Below are 17,866 nucleotides of genomic sequence, written 5' to 3'. Positions count from 1 at the left end.
ACCAGCTCTATGCTGGCTGAAACCAGGACAAGGATAAAAGATCATCCCTTCTCCTAGAAAAATGTTCTGAAATCTTGAGCTACTACACACACTGCAACTAAAAATGGGCAAATAAAGCCTCAAATTTAATATCACCTCTGAAAAGCATTATAGCTGTCACTGCCCACACCACCGTTCCATGACTTAACAGATAACTGAGAATTGTGGGTGACTGCCTCATCAGCATTACACAAGTTATTTTAAAGGAGCATAAATGAATACATACAAAGTTTACAGCTATAAAGAAATAATCAGATTAAAAGTCACCATCATGTGAATATTTACATCATTAGCACCCTATAAAGGCCTGCAGCAGAACTTTTTAGCAGTGTGAGCAGGATACCATTTCTGTGAAGTCCCAATAAAATGTTAGGGGCAATATGTGCAGCAGGCCACGGGGGCAGAAAACAGTGAGAAGGAACTGAAGGCTGAAACAGAATTCAGCAGTTCCTGACAGCCACATCCGCTTACAATATCCCAAACTGTCAAGGCCAAGAGGGTAGCAAGCCGGTTTGAAAAAACAAACAGTTGCAACAGAAGGCAGGGGGGAAATCAAAGACAAAAATAATAACAGTAATACTAGAAAAACCTCCAAACTCTAAGGGAACGCACAGATTGGATTTAAAACTGGAAGGCTAGTAATGCCACTCATGACCTCCTCAGCAAACACTTTCAAATGTTACACTCTGCAAGACACTCCACAATGGTTTTTTGATGTTTATATTATGCCCAGAGGATAGGATGCTCTTGGAAAGTGTTAAGATGAGGTTTGAATTTCCACTCTGCCTGACTGAATTCATTAGCACAAAGTGAGAACTTCCATTCCAGGACAGCACCTTAGCCATTAGGCTGCCAGATATTCACAGCTAAGTTTCTTAGAGTGAGGCTCGTGGAAGGACTCGGGCAAAGCTGAGAGTGAGTGGTCGCTCCTTGGATTGCTGGCCTCTGAAGCTCCCAATTTATGATATAGGTGACTTCAACCACACTTGTCCCCGAGAGGCAAGATACCTGGGATGCGAAAAGCTGCAACACCGATTCTCTCTGACACTAGCTAGATATCTCAACCAAGGCCTGCAGATAAAACTTGAGGACAGCAGCGATTCCTTTTTAATGCCTTTCATGGGACTGACAGGCAGCCAACAGATTGCAAATTACGTGGAGATGTTATGCTCTTTTTGAAAAGGAGTAATGCTACTAGAAAAAAATGTAACTAGCAGTCCTTCTATCATTAAGTTTTGTAACACAATCAATGCAAATCATTTCTAACACTGATTAAAACCTAAACAAAACTCTTGTCTCATTACATGAAAATCAGACTGTAAATCTGCCTGTAAACCAGAAACTCAGGCAATTTAGTTCTCCACAGAATGAAATGCAACAGGACAATCCCCTGAAGGGATTTGAAAAGAAGTATAACTCAGTAAAATTCAAAATGTTTTCAGTAGGTTAGAATTAACTGAAGTGAATGATAATACAGGCTGCAAACACCAGAACTGGTAGTGACTATTAGCAGATTGTCACACCAAATACATCTGTAACAGTTCCCAAAAAAGAAGAAAAGCTGATTTCCAGATATATCTGTAATTTAAACTTGGAAGCTTTGTTCAATTTCATGCTTACCTGACTATAAAGTGCCAAAAATGCATCCATTTCTTTATTTTCCAGGAGATCTTCAAGCACCACACAATTCCATTGCTCATCTCTCAAGCTGAAGTGAAAGACACAATTAACATTGAAATCTTCCCAGGCACAAGGACTGTATTATGGGAAACGGTATCTGGATGTTGTCCATTCAGGAAGTGCAACTTTCTGTCAGCGAAGTTGGGTGAGCAGCATAACTTCTAAAACAAGCCAACTTCTCCTCCCTTCTTCCCTGAACCACCAAGCAAACATCAGAGCAGAATCTAAGGCTATGCTTTTGCACACAATTCAAATCTGAAATCGCTCCAAAGCAACAGGATTCAACCTGTCCCCATCCTCTTCTTTAAATGTCATCACCACACTTTATAGCAAGTTGTGGATCTTTTTGTTGCTGGAATATAATAATAAAAAGTTAACTTCCTCACTACTGGACCAAATCATGAAGCCATCCTCATGTCATTTGGGAAAAGTACAAAACTTGTTTCTTCCATTAAGTTTTCAGGTAAAGACTAGTTTGCAGCTTCTTTGAAGGCTTTGCTGATGTATCTCTACAGTAGTATCCACAAGCCAGTAACCTATCTGCTCTTCTAGCGACTCTTTACTTTTGCAACAGGAGAGCTATTAATCTACATTTAGTACAGCTCCAGCCCTTTCAGAATTAAAAGGGACTTAAGAGTGCAGTAACTCCACTCAAAGCCTATCAAAGCCATTTTTATTACATTGTTTCACAGAAAACCCTCTTTGTAATGGAAAGCACCCTCTCAGGGTGAACCTTGAAATGTATCAGGCTTTTAATACTGTGCAATACACATAGAAATGTAATTTCTAACTCCTGCAACCCTAATGAATGTAATACAGTATTTTGCAATCATGCACATTTTCACCCACTTTTGCCTGGCAACCTTCATGACAAGACAGATATTTCTATATACATCCCAAAAGGCACTTTTTTTTGGTCACTGATATCTTTACTTAAAAACTGGCCAGAGAAAAGCGAAATTGAGCCTGTCTCAGTAGAAGAGTTTATATATGCCATCAAAAATGATTGCGTGACAGAGAATTCAGTCTATAGTGTGACAGTGGAGATGGAAATTCAATTCAAATTGTCTCAGCTACCTCCTCTGACCCCAGCAGATCAGGTTTCATTGATGTCCCTACCTATCTTCTTGGGAGACGAAGGCACAGGATTAAAATTCTTTTCCTCCTTGCTGCTTCCACTGTCCCCATCAAGAAATGGTGACTGCCATGCAACACATCACAATCTATATGTAACTAAGTTGTTATTATTTCATGTTTCTTATTTCAATACTCGCAAGACTCCTCAGTTGTGCTCTGGGCTACATCACAAAAATGCACTGTTCAAACATTGATGTATAGTCCTTCCCTAACACAGCAGAACTTTTAGCCTACTGTTCCTCTGTGATATTTTATGGTCTATAAGGACTGCAGTAACTTAGTAAAACCTGAGACCAAAGAACTTACCTTTGCTGGTGCAGATTTATAAATTGCCTACATTTATTCATGGCCTGTCTTAGCAGAACTGTCATCTGTCTGTCTGCATGCATTTCCACGGCCTCACTTGAAAGACCCAATCCATCTGGAGTCCACCTCTGCCTATTCATTAGATGCTGCTGCTGCTGAGCTGATTCCTTATGCAACATCTCATACTCCAGCTTCCTGTCAAGTTCTTCAATCTCCTAAAGGTTGAAAACATGCAATGATAAAAAGTCATGATTTAACATGGAAGAACAAATTTCATTTGGAGTGAGAAAAAAGATGCTATCAGACTTTCTGATGTTAGTTTATTCATTTCTTATTCTACCCAGCCACTTGCAGTCATTATACTTTCCAATTCATTGCACGGCATCAGTAAACATGACTTGCACGCTATTAATATCAGAACAATGCCAAAAGATATGAGTCAATTTTCACTGTGTTAAGGGTCAGTGCTCTTTGAAACCTTCCACTGTAGAGGACATCTAGAACGTACGCTACCAGCATGGCTGAGATACAAACAGAAGAATGGCACTATTGGAATTCATCTAGAAGCTGCAAAAGCCACTGAAACTCAGAGTTTTAGTTATGCTGAATCAACTAATATCAAAGAGGTTTGAAGTTAAAAGACAATAATTCACATTTAGTGTGATAAAATCACGGTTAAAATACAATGCTTTAAAAATAAAAGGTTTAAAACCCTAAGTCTTAAGTGGACTGGATCCCTCATGCCAAAGATCTCTCTTTGGTCAAAGAGTCAAACTAGATATCAGAAGTAAGGCTTCATATTCTAGTTTTCCAATGTCATTGTTGTCTGACCTGAAGCTTTAAGTTGCTTAATATCTCAGTGCCCTACTTCCCAATCTGTACCTTGGAGAAAATGCTGAATTTTCACCTATTCCTCCATCTCATCAGCTGGATTCAGACTACAGACGCATTGGAGCACGGTGTCTCCAAGTAAGCGTCTGTTCCCTGGTCAGCAAGATTTGACATTGGAGCTTAGCTCCACTCTCCTAACACCAAAAACGAGTATTAACTTGTTATCTCTAAGGGGATGAAGCAATTTCACTTATAGCCAGATGTGTTTGTTTCACTGATTGGCAAAACTATTAGGGAATCCTGTGTAATGTGATATGTTTGTTTTAAAGTAACAGGTGTTAAAACATGCCTGCTGCTGGGACAAAAGAGTTGGACAAAAAACAGAAGAGAGATTGGGTCACCATGAAGCAATCCCTCTAAACCAAGCCCAATAGGCACTTTAAACAACGCCTAAAACAATATTTTTCCCCAAAGTAGGACTCAAATCAGTTTCTGCACTTTGGATAAAGAATCCAGTGTTAGCTACTCTAGGTCTCTTCGGCCTCTCCTTCAATCCTTTTTCTTCATCTGTTCAAGGACACAGAAGCCAAAAGCAACCTCTTTGCAGATCCCCCTTACACTTACTGCATAAAAGGCAATAATTCCAGACTAAATTATTTTTAATACTCCGTCTACATACAATTTTCACTATTTCCTACAGATTGAATAAAAATTTAAGCAAAACTAGAAGCATATAAGCAATCTAACTGCCATTCTAAGAGAAACTCTGTAGAGATGACAGCATTAAAATTTAACCAGGATTTTTCACAGCAATAGCTGTCTAATGATGCCCTCTAGCAAAGAGGTTTTGCTCTTAAAAACCCATTTCGTTTGTTCTACTCTAGTGCTCTCCCAAGCCTCACTTGGATGGCTGCAAACAGCAGATGAAAAAAAAAAAATCCTTATGAATACAGAGCACTGAAGTATTAAAAAGGGATTAGAAAACTGGCACATACTAAGTATGTAATAAATACAATGAAGGGAAGAGGCCTTTCCAAAGTTTCTACTATTTAAACTGCATGAGCCTGTCTGAACGGAGATAGACAGATAGAAGGCTGTACAGATAATCTTTAAAAACTTGATGACTGAAGCTTATCGTGTAGTTACAGATTTTACCATATGGATAGCACTATAACATGAACAATTTTGTAACACAGTCATGACAATTTACACACTATCCCAGTCATGACTCACAATCACTTCCCAATTGTCTTCCTTGCAATCAATAAAACTTTAATATTTAATTAGCCACCAAAATACTGCTCTTTGTGACTGTAGATCTCTGGATGCTACTATGATAAAAATAAGTAACACCACCACACAATCTTCCCTGGCTCTAATACTTTCCTTCTCTCTATTTTTTTAACTGAGTGCATTGAAGTGTACATAATCACAGAAATTAAAGGCTGGACCACCAGGAGCTGCAAACCAGCCCAGCTAAATCAAAGTCAAATAAGCTACTGCGATAGTTGCTGTCTCCTAACAGCAATTTTTCCTTTTCACACCTTCATTACTTACAGGATTATGTGCTTCTAAAATCTGAATGCATTCCAGTTTTGACAGGGTTTTTGACATGCTCAGTTGTTCAAAGAGCAAAGCTTGTACACTTATGATAGCAGTATACAGCTCCAACATTTTGGATTTTTTAACAGCCTTTTGAAAGGCTGAAGAAGCAATATATTCTCCAAGTTTATTTTCCAAATCGCGCAGCCAACTCTCTTTCTCAAGCAGCAACTCGTACTTAACCTAAAAAATAGCAAAACACAAAAGGTAACAAAATTAACAGAAAACCTTACATGCATGCTTATAGTTTTACTACTCTGTAGTTAACAAGCAGGATTAAAGCAGCAAAGAAATCAATGCTGTTATTTTATAACGTAGTACGTTGTTTTAAAGAGTGCTTTTAACATTAAATTCCAAGCTTTTACTGTGTTTAAAAGATAAAAAAAAAATTACAGCAAGATCAGACATTTCAAAGACCTCAGACTTTGTTTCAGAGTAGCCATAACTTTAATATTAAATACTAACCTAAAACTGAGGGTCTATGTAATTTTTAATATAATAAAAGTAAAAATTAAAAATATAAATAAACCTATCCCTACTTATGTGATTGGCTAAACAGGAAGATAAAATACATCCTTCTGTTTAGCAAAAATACAAAAATTTATAGAAAGACTGTATTTAGTTGCAAATTGGCAAGCATCAGTTAATATTGATCAATAAAATTCAACCCACTGTTCTTTAAGGAAATTATCAAAAACCCTCATATGAAACAAAGTTAAACTGTAAATCAAGAGTCTATTGGTAATGGATTTCCAACAAGATTAAAACTGGATTGAATGGACATCAAACAGGATTAAATCAAAATGATTTAACTCAGTAACTATGTTGCTGCCACACATCTGATGGAACATCCACAGAAACTCTCCAAGGGCGAAAGGCAAGCATGGCATGTGCAAGCACACAGTCAAATGCAACGCGATTGATGAACTCCCCATGCTACACCACTGACATTCACAGCCAGTGATATTGCCGCTGTGACCATTTTTCCACAGGGCAATGTGGATAGTAGTCAGCTGCAAGTATCCTCTTTAGACGCTTCCATCTGATCTCGTCACTCTAAGCTCCCTTTATAGTCAAAGAAAAGGAAAAGGTACATCTCAGTATGTTCCGTATTCCACTGACAGGTAAGTGTGGATGGTCGGCCACACTGCCTATCTAACAGTTTGGTAGCTGAATCCTCAAAGACAGTAAATAATTATCAGTTTGGTTTTATTCTCTCTCACTGGATTATCCACATGGGCCCAAAAGTTGGATTGTAAGCAAGAGAAGATACAGACAGAGAGCACATGCTACCATGAGAGCCCCAACTCCACTACTTCATGTTGATACCAACTGCTGCATTACACACTGGATTTAGAATAAAGCTAGGCATAGAAACATCCCATCTGTATACTGCTGGGTATCAAAGTGCAGGGTTTTCCTCACTCCCATCTCTAAATTCTCTTTTGGTCCTGACATATCGATTCTGATAGGTTTCACAGCACACCAAAAAAAAAAAAAAAAAGTTTTCAGAAATCAGCATTTTCCTAAGTTTCCAGTATTAGGTATTTATCAGTAATGCTCAAGTAATTACTCCCTGTGACAGAATAGAAGAACCACAGTCAAAGGAGGCATCTCAAAACCTTTTAAGTAAGTTTTGGTTAAGTTTACTATCACTGTGGCACCTGAGAGCAGGTACTTACATTTGCATTCTATGGAAAAGTATTTATCCCATCAAGTTTGGCCTCTCTCTCTTAAAAAACAGAGAGAGATGAACATCCCTATTTAATGGAGACACCTTCATGGTTAGTATCTCAGCATGTTAGGCATCCTGTGGTATACCTTTATACTAGCAGTCTTAACCTCTCTACAGTTTTACCAGTCTATAAAATAAGAATAAACATCAATAGTATTTGCCCTGCAAGCATGAACGATAATGCTGTAAAGGACGACTGCAGTCTTTAGGCCTGTATGACTTCCCATTGGCACAAGACCCGATTTTGCCCCTCAGAATATCTTTGCACTAATAGCAATGGTATGTGCTCAAGACATTGAGACCTTATTAGCTTTCCATTCATGCTAATCAGAATTATACATTGACTCTATTTATGATAGCTCTAAAGGAGCATTTAAGGAGACTTCCAAGTTTTTACATCCCTAAGGTGATAAATACGTAACATGATGCCCATGAATTTTCTCTGCAAATTTTATTGATACGGGACCTGCTAAGAGTGATTGTGTATCGTGCCAATTCTATCAACCAGAAATGTGATTTGGAACCACATATGCTTGTGATATTCTCATTCATGCTCAAGTGATATTCTCCAAAGTCTCCATTACGTCATCTGGAAGTGTCCTTGAATGCAAGAAGAGATGGAAGGTCACCTTCAGGAAATATCTCCTACTAATGTGAATTAAGCCAATGACAACACAAGAGTTAGAAATCATTCTACAGACATAAAGTAGAGGCAAGATTCATTCTCCTGATATCTTTAACAAATCTCCATCTTAAAAGACAGACATTGTCTCTCAACAGCTAACAAAATCTAACAAGTCAATCGTGAATAATGTAGATGTGTGACATTAAACAATAAGTAAGCACATGGGTTATAGACAAAACATATAGGATATTTGAGTTAGGAGGAGAATTCAACTCAGAGATCATACCAGAAATACTGTAACCAAAATGCTAAAAACTAAGCTGTTATTTCTGAACATGGGAGGCAGAGATCTCCAGTGAAAAGCAAAAGAGAGAGCCAAAATAGAGAGTTTATGGTAAAAGAGCTAAGCTGCATTCTAGTACGTGTTCGAAAAAAGTAGATGACGTTTGCCTTCGGATAGATCCAGAAATATCCATTGCTTGTCTCTACGTTTCAGTAGGAAACAATTCAATAATAACAACAACAGTTTTTCATATCTATCTTCTACGTTCTTTGCAGGCAAGCAAGAAACCTATTAAAGTGAATTTGAGGCCTTTTGTTTTCTGTAGAATGCTTTTTAGTGGAAAGCAAATAGCTTTAGCATCTCCTGTTTAAGCTCACAGTCCAGCAGTTCACAGGCATTTGAAGGTGGACAATATACTCTGGCAGCATTGATCGGAAATCAAAGATAAAAACTTCCATAGAACATTCTACAAGTCATAACTTTGATAGAGATTGCACAAGAAAGTCAATCCCACCCTAACTCAGGGGTTTTTGGGGCGGGAGTGTTTTGCTGGTTTGGTTTATTTATCTTGTCAAAGCAAATTTACTTTCAAAATCCAAAGTGTTATTTCAAGATACTCTTATGAGCCAGTGACATAAGACTAAGGCCTAGAAGCAAGACTATTTAATGCCTCAGTGCCAAGGCAAATATTTAAAACAAAAATAATAACAACAAAGATAAAATCTTTCTTCAAAAGCCTGTACACAAGACTAATTTCTAAAATAAGACTCAAAGCAATTTTCAGAGCTGTATGGTCTTGCTGTCTAATTTAAGCTCGCAGTTGTGAAGTCTCCATTGACTTGCCCTCACCCTTCTTTTCGTCAGTGAAAGTTGTTGCGCTCCTAGGTGATTCTTAAAGAGATGATGGAATGGAAGCGAGTCCTTAACAGTAAAACAGCCAGGCTAACAAATATCAGGAGAAATGGCTTTTAAGGAAGGCAAGGAATTTATCAGCCAGCCACTTAATACTTCGCTAACAACAGCTGCTATCTAGCAAGGTGTTCAGGGAGATGCGTCACTACAGCAGACATCATTTTAAGGGGCAATTCATGTTAGAAATGAACCAAGTTGGACAGCTAACTCCACAAGTCACTTTTCAAAACTTTGGCAACATTGAGTTTTGAGTTTACCTAAAAGCAGGAAAACAAAGATGGATGAGAAAAACCATTGTTTCTGTTGCAAGAGACTAAATGATTTATATTATGATTTTCATTACAATAGCACCTATTCAAGGAATGTGAAAAAAAAAAATTCAAGCAGACCTGCCTGACTAGAAGTAAATAGGTCCATTTTCAAAAGACTAATGCTTCAGAGTCTATGTGATGCTCCCTATTCAATATATTAGGGCAGCTTCTTAGCTAATAGAAATTACTACAACACTACTAGTTTGAATGAGTTATGACAACGTACATACGCTGAGAAGCTGGTCTTTTTTTTCCCACCTTTTATTTACATGTCTTAAGATACCACCTGCCAGAATACACACATTTTTACCACATCTCAAGAAAGGGGAAGATATATGCTTGAGGTATTATTTGTTTTATATGACACAAAATTAGTAAGTAACATCTGAAAGCTGCCTTTGTGGTTTAGGAACAGGATGTGCAATAAACCTTCAAAAATGCAGATCAAAAAATTACAGAGAACTATTTTGACAGGTGTGTGCAAACAACTGAATTTAAAGTTCGCTGCTTTCTTCACAGGAGGCTCAGTTTCAGACACAAGGATTTTAAATGAATTATACATATATGAAATTTGGGGCTGGCTGGCTGAATGAATATTGAATAGATGAATGAGTAAATGAGTGATCACCTTTAGTGTAAGTTCGAACCCATTAAAATAAATAATGAATAAGGATGGAAATGTAGTTTGACATCTCAAGTTCACTTACAAGGAGACACAAGATATTTTAATTGCAGCTGAATTCAAAGGCAAAAGAGATGCCATCGATGACAGAAAAACTTACACTTTTGTGAACCACTTCAAGTAACAGGGGCTTTATATGATACTCCATGAATCGTAAGATTTAAAGTCCAAACTGCAAAAACAGATACTATTTGCATATTACTAAGTACAAAGCCATATGTTAAGCATGCTCAAATATGAGGGATGGAACACCTCTCCTGTGAGGACAGGCTGAGAGAGTTGGGGTGGTTCAGCCTGGAGAAGAGAAGGCTCCAGGGAGACCTTATTGCAGCCTTCCAGTACTTAAAGGGGGCTTATGAGAAAGGTGGGGACAGACTTTTTAGCAGGGCCTGTTGGGATAGGACAAGGGGTAATGGTTTTAAACTAAAAGAGGGCAGATTTAGACTGGATATAAGGAAGAAATGTTTCACAATAGAGGGTGGTGAAACCCTGGCACAGGTTGCCCAGAGAGCTGGTAGATGCCCCATCCCTGGAAACATTCCAGGTCAGGCTGGACGGGGCTCTGAGCAACCTGCTCTAGTTGAAGATGTCCCTGCTCATTGCAGGGGGTTGGATTAGATAGCCTTTAAAGCTCCCTTCCAACCCAAACTATTTTATGATTCTATGGGAATGATGTTCAGCTTTATGATTCAGCATCTGTTCAACACTATACCATAAATTAACGGCTCTTAACCAAACAAAAATGTTGCATTACTCAACTAGTACTACTATCTACCCCTAGCCACCTGAGTTTCTTTCTGCCTCGTCAGCTCTGCACACAGAAATACATTTCTGAAAATCAAAGCTTGCAAATAGACCTGACTTCAGAGTGACATACGGTGATTTCTGTAGAAGGTGGATCAAATATTGACTACAAACTAAATTAGAAACTAGTTATAAACTAGTATCCCCTAAGTAATATTCTTGAAGTCTTTCATCATACCAAACTGATATTCTTGAATATTCCCTCTCCTAACTAATATTCTTGAAGTTTTTTATCATACCAAACAGAAGATTGTCAAATACTGTTTGACATATACTATTTAACATAGTATTATTAGAGTGTCAAACTACTTTGGTTATGATGAATCCACTCCCCTAGGTCTGAACATTTGCTGCTGATTCCACCTGAAATATACAAACTACACACAAAATTGTCAGTGCTGTAAATGCACTATGATGAGTCCGTTGCTTGAAAGCACTGACTTCTAAATTCCGTATTTAGTTCAGACAAATTGCTAACTAATGGTGCCTCAGTCCTAAATATTACAAACAAATGGAATAATCAGAAAATGTACTTGATTACCTGCAACCCCAAAGACATTTCTCATGCAAGTATTATTATTGGATTTTTTAAGCCCAGCAGGGAAAACAGACTACAGAATGCCAGTATTTTTAAGACTGTATTTCTTTCGAGATAGGTAACCACTATTTCAGAAAGGAACAGCTACTTCCTCACACACAAGACAGCTCAAAACAGCTAGGAAACACAAAAGAAGTAGATATGGTTTGCTTTTGAAGATTTTCCCAGAGAGGTCAATGATACTCTCAGGTGCTCCAAGACTAGGCTTCAAACTTCTTGTTGTGGCCTCCCAGCTCACTACCACCTGGCTGGGAGTTGTTCTCTGTCATGCCTGTTTTACAGCATTACAAAACACATCCCTAAAGCATTAGCTGGAAACCATTTTTCAGCCATCCTGTAGTGAGAAAGAACCCACAATACAGCATGAAGTCTGCAGCAGTGAAGGCAGGAGAAAGAGAGAACTGTATTGCTCCATCATCCTGTCTGCCTGCCTTGAACTGGCTGTGCAACTTCAGATGGTTAATTTTGAGCGAGATGATAAAAGTGTTCATGTTAATGTAAAATTTAAAAGTGTAAGATTCTAAATGAGGAACGAGGTAACAGATTGCAACAGCCAAAAGAAAGAAACTCTACTTCTGTAATCAACATAAGGTTTATTGCAATATTTCTGTGTCCTAACAGTAATATGTGAACTAACAATTTTCCTTAACAATAGTTTAGTTTCCTTATGAAAAGCCAAATGCTTTGGGCTTTTCCCAATAACAAATGTGTAGCCGTACAATTAGAACAACAACAGGTATGCCAGATGGTGCATATAAAACCAAAACAATGAGGCTTAGAGAAGCTATCTTTCCAATTTCGAAACAAGATTCTAACAAAAAACATAAGAAAATATTCATATCAAATAAATATTCAGTATTCTTGTATCATAAGAGCTTAGCCCATACTCTGTTGTACTTTCAAGTAACAGTAAAAAAACCAAACCAAAACAAAAAACCAAAACAAACAAAAAAACCCCCATACATCTAAATTTTGGAGGTCAGAGCATTAGGATTTAAAGCCAAAAGTTGAAATGCCTCCATTAAAGGATTAGGGCGTTCTCGGACCAGAGTTATTACATTATTAAAGAGTGCCAGAACACTCTTGCCCAAGCACCTGCTCTCACTTTTTTGAAAAAAAGACTTCAAAGACTGGGTGTTGGACTAGATAAACATTTGGTTTTATCATCTGCAACCACTACTAACGATGCGTTGCTCTCACATAAAAATGAAATTATTTCTGACACAGTATTTTTCATTCCTCAGGATACAAGTACAGAAAACATAGGAAAGAGGTGTAAATACATATTTTTGTCCAAATTGGTACTAAAATTTATAGAGCAATAATTTGTGAAACTATTTTTTATTTACCAATTTTATCTACCAATGATACCTGCTTGTTCTGCATAGTTCTTACAGCTGTGTACCACCTACGTCTTACACAGTTATCATTGTAACGTTCCTCTGATATACGAACGTAATATTATCCGTATTTTGTAAGTGGGAAAGAGAAGGAGAGAAAGGCTATGGAATACAAACAAGACGTCATGGAACATATGCTGGCAGAGAAGGAAAAAGCCTCCAAAATCCAATATTGGCATTGGCCCCGCTCATTCCTTAAGGATTAACTTTAGACTGGGGCTGTAAACCTTTTAAAAGATACCCACCAGAATCAAGGCCCCCTTTCAATATGCTCTGTACAAATCAACTCAGCCCCTACCCAAGAAGTCTTTGGATCCAAAAACCCATTTCTGGGTTTTCAGTAGCGTTAGGAGACGCCCAAGAACTAAATCTTGCTCAACTGCAGTATGCAGAGAAGGACCTTCCATGTTTTGAAAGCCTTACTAAGAAAACCACAGAATCTAGGGGAGTCTTGCAATCATGCATAAGCCAAGCCCCAGAAGAACCACAAAAAAAAAAAAGGGCAAGGCATGAAACCAATTCTGTAACTAAGGTACAAAGATGAAAACAAAGCCAAAACTATTACGCTTGAAATACAACTTCTTGATAAAGGCAGGCAAGAGTAGAGAGCTGCATCATGCCACCACACCTTATGCCCTTTTTATCTGGTTCTTATTCACATTGACAAAAACCTGTCATTCTTTAATTACTAAAGATTTAGGTTTTGACCTCAGTACAGAAAAAGTTTACACTTACCTTATTCAAATTTTCATCTTTCACTGACTCCTCATAAATGAAAATTTTGTCCTGTAAAGATTTCTTCAGAATATCTATCTTATTTCTATTCCTGGATGCTGGTTTTTTTATTTTAGAATGCTGCTGTAAGAAGATAAGCACAAAATGTTTTATTTATAAGAAGTATATGAGGATGCTAACGTTAAGATTATTACTTACTATTACTGGTAGATCCACCAATTAATGACACATTTGGCAAGGATGACTTTCACTGAGAAAGTATTTCTGAAATGAAGGTGCTACCTATTAATTTAGAAGATTCCTTTCAGACATTCCAAGTTGGAAATTTCTTTTTTAATTTCTTTCAAGTAGAATTTTACATTCATTCTTTCAATGAAAACTGCTAGCAGATAAATTGATTTTAAACAAACGTTAGCAGTGATAATAAGAGAAGATTTTAACTGATAAGTTGTCTCCTTAGCATGGTTAAAAATGAACAAAGAATATTAATTTAAGAAATACATTGTTTTCAAGGTACAGTGTATGAATCACAAATGAACCATGATAGTATTAAGGGGCACTGTTCCATGTAATCAAATTATTCTTGACCTTTATATTTCTTTACAAGAACATCAACTAAGTATAATGTACTCTTGGGGAAATGATAACATCTGTTCAACTATAAGGCTTTGCAAAGTCGTTTCCCTTCTTTAGTACTTTAGAAATTATGAAGGTCTTGAACTAGGCTAATTCCTAGTACAATTAACCCACGTTAGTTTACATGTTTAGAAAACATAACTGAACCAAAACCAAGCAAGGGCAAGTCCTTTTTATGGTGGTATCAGATACAATTTGTACAGGAAACACTTCCCCCCACCCTCCTATTCAAGAACTGAAAATAATTTATGATTCCACAGGTTTTACATTTTACTGAAGGAATTCAACACCCTTCACAAAGCTCTTTTTAAAAGTGCTAGATTTGATAAGACCAACAGACTTCTTGTCAGGAATGTCCCTCTAACTTCGAGTGAGTATGCCTCATCTTCCATATATTTAGATTTAAAAAAAAACAAAACCAAAAACAAACAACCCCAAACAAAAAACCAACCTAAAAACCCAACCCTCTGTATATGTCCAACTCTTTTGGAAAAAAGAAACAGAAATCAAGCCCAAATTCTTGCCAAGAAAGACCAGTGAATTCAGGAACATTACTTTCCTAAATGGGCAAGACAATGTAGGACATTCCCCTACACAAACTCCCTAAATCTTTCCTTGCTTAAGTGTCAACTTTAGTAATGTGTTGGGGCTGCCAGAGAATCTCACTCTGGGCTACGAAGGACCCAACTTGTCCCTAATATTCAGAGCCAGGCTCAGCACAACTCAAATTTTTGGCATTTCAGTGGACTCTCCTCAGAGCTGCAGACCCTTTTGGCCACCCATCTGCTTCTTTATAATTATGCCACTTTCTTGGGAAAGCTGGAGGACACACAAGCAGCAGAAACATGCAGGTATATGTGAAAAAAAAAAAAAAATATCCAACTGCTGCCCAAACAATTATCTTTAAGGTCCATCGATCCACACAGAAAGGAAAAGTGAGCACTGCTGTCGCACCTATGAAGAAGCTACGGACCCATATGTGCAGCTAGGGCCAACAACCCGCAGATACAGCCATGAACCTCTCACACATCCCCACACTGATCCCACATCGTTCCCACCTGTTTATTGGTCATTGCTAAATTCTGATCAACTTTCAGCACCTCTGCGTCCCTCTGCTCCACCTCGAAAGCATGAAGCAAGGCTCTTGCTCTTATTTTGGGCCAAGCCAAGCTGCTGTCCACCTGAGAGAAGCAGCAGTGCAACTCTTGTCTCATTCTAAGCAAATCCCCTGCCGATAGTGAGAGGAGTAAACGTAGAAGCTGCCTGTTAAAAAAACAAAAGCCATTTGCTGTTCAGTGACATAGACAATATTGCATAAATTGTAAGACACATACACAGAAATACTCTGCATGACAATGATCGTCCTTTTTTGTCTTATTCATATATCAGTTAACAATTCCACACATAGGACTGAGCTGCTCAGCATGTTCAAAATAACCTTGAGGATACTTTAAATCCTGCATACAGAACTTCCGGAACTGCAAAACTTAATTTTCAAGGGGTAACAGTTTTTGAGTATTTAAAAAAGAAATAATTTTTAGCACATTTCCTACACACAGAATCCTTTCACCTCTTAAGACAACACAAACTCTGAACTTAGGGATTAAATCAAGATAAAAGCTTCCTATAAAGCCTCCCCGTGCTGTTTCCCAGCACTTAGCAGTCACAGCTACTGAGAGGGGAAAAAAATAAAATAAAAAAAGCCTCTCTTTATAATAAACTCACATGTGTCATCCCTCCCATCACCAAGTCACAAGGGTTCCAGCTGTTCTTTGTAAAAAAAAAGCTTTTAGCAGTCTGAACAACACAGAATATACTCAAAGTACTCATTTTGTAGAAGGAAGGTTCTCAACACAGAAGTCTGGGGAACTGATCTTCAGGTCAAGCTGAAGTTGACTTAAAAATAAAGCATGCTAAAGCCTAAATTCATCTTCCAGTTGTGACTAAACTTAGACTACATTCATCATTTTATCTTGTGACTGAAATGTTACCTTAAGAGAGCTGCAGAAAAAATAGCCTAATTTTTTGTTTGGAAATTTTCTCTATTTCCCAAAAAATTTATTTGTTTTTAAAGCATAAACAGCATATTTTAAAAAAAAGTTGTTTTATTTTAAAAATATATTATACTGTATGTTCTATTAGCACTGATGCTTTTATCCAGTATATCACAGGCCTATATCACCTCATGGTTTCACTAAAATATTTCTGCATTCAGAAATCCTTATTTCTGTTTACTGATTCAGCGAAAATACAGCAAAATCCTCAATTAAAACATTTTTAATGCATCAAGTTTGTCTCTTCAAAAAAATACTTAAGTTAAGGCAATATTTACAAGCAAGCATTTAGAATATACTTAACCATTTCTCATGTTGTCTTAGACTTCTAGAAGAAAATCCACACTATATATCCATATATACAGATATATAGACAGAGATATAAAAGAAAATACAGCAAATGACAGTTTTGTCATGTCTGTTTAGAAAGGACCTTAAGCATTAATGATCTTCATAAATATTTTGAGACTCATGGTCTCTTTGATAAGCAACAAAGATGAAAAGCTATCATTCAAAATAATTATTTATGAAAACTAGACAGCAGATGCAAACATAAACACGAGAGCTGGCATCCGTCACTGCAAGATCAACATTGACAGACAGTGGACTGAACATAAAGACAGTGACAGATTTTAAGGGGCTCTTCATAGGAAAGTTGTGCAAATGCTGCATTTTTTATATCTATTTTCCAGTATTTTACTGGAAAAACACCTAAACAGCTACTGTTGTTGTAAATAAAGATAGTGTCTAATAAATACAACAGGTGACACTGCAGGCTGGAACATAATTATCACAGAATTATAAGCTAGAAACAGGAAAGACCTGCTGGTTCATACAATCTACTTCCCTGCTCCTGCAGGAATTGCTCTCAGCAATGTAAGTAAGAGATAATAAGACAAGCTAAAAAATACATTGAAATGGCTTATAGAAAAGTATTTAAAATGCTGAATAAAATACAAAGCCCTTGAAATTAGAACCAAAACAAAGACACAAATGGATTTTTTTTCTTTAACAAAGCAAACATAATGGGCAAGGTTTCTTTTTATATTCCTGTTACACTGTTTTACACTGTGCAGAAGGCAAACTTATAAAGATGCTGTCTGGACAAAACTGCCCCTCCTGCAGGAATTGCTCTCAGCAATGTAAGTAAGAGATAATAAGACAAGCTAAAAAATACATTGAAATGGCTTATAGAAAAGTATTTAAAATGCTGAATAAAATACAAAGCCCTTGAAATTAGAACCAAAACAGATGGATTTTTTTTCTTTAACAAAGCAAACATAATGGGCAAGGTTTCTTTTTATATTCCTGTTACACTGTTTTACACTTGTGCAGAAGGGAAACTTATAAAGATGCTGTCTGGACGAAACTGCCCATGCAAATCTGTTTTGCTTTAAAGAGGAGGTATGAAGGAGAAACCTCTACTAGTGTTGGGTTTTTTTTTTCCCCCTTTTTTTTTCCTTCCCCCTCTGTTCAATCTCTTATGCCCCATATGT

At 37.2% G+C, this 17,866-nt stretch overlaps 1 protein-coding gene across 1 annotated transcript in view; it reads right to left on the bottom strand.

Annotated features, from left to right (window-relative positions):
* Positions 1–1,659: 1,659 nt before the first annotated feature.
* Positions 1,660–17,866, bottom strand: part of EVC2 (Ellis van Creveld syndrome 2) — a gene marked incomplete at its 3' end in the record, with an annotated part of 65,184 nt that continues 48,977 nt past the window's right edge. Inside the window, exons 14-18 of the mRNA XM_010284414.1 lie at positions 15,375–15,579; positions 13,681–13,803; positions 5,551–5,778; positions 3,163–3,377; positions 1,660–1,747 (exon numbers count right to left, since the gene is read on the bottom strand). Coding sequence (XP_010282716.1) covers positions 1,660–1,747; positions 3,163–3,377; positions 5,551–5,778; positions 13,681–13,803; positions 15,375–15,579 — 859 coding nt within the window. The remainder of the gene's footprint in view (positions 1,748–3,162; positions 3,378–5,550; positions 5,779–13,680; positions 13,804–15,374; positions 15,580–17,866) is intronic.

This window comes from Phaethon lepturus, unplaced genomic scaffold, assembly GCF_000687285.1.
Source record: "Phaethon lepturus isolate BGI_N335 unplaced genomic scaffold, ASM68728v1 scaffold2083, whole genome shotgun sequence".
Taxonomy (NCBI): Eukaryota; Metazoa; Chordata; class Aves; order Phaethontiformes; family Phaethontidae; genus Phaethon; species Phaethon lepturus.
Note: the sequence above shows the minus strand (reverse complement) of the source record. Positions and strands in the feature narration are given on the sequence as shown.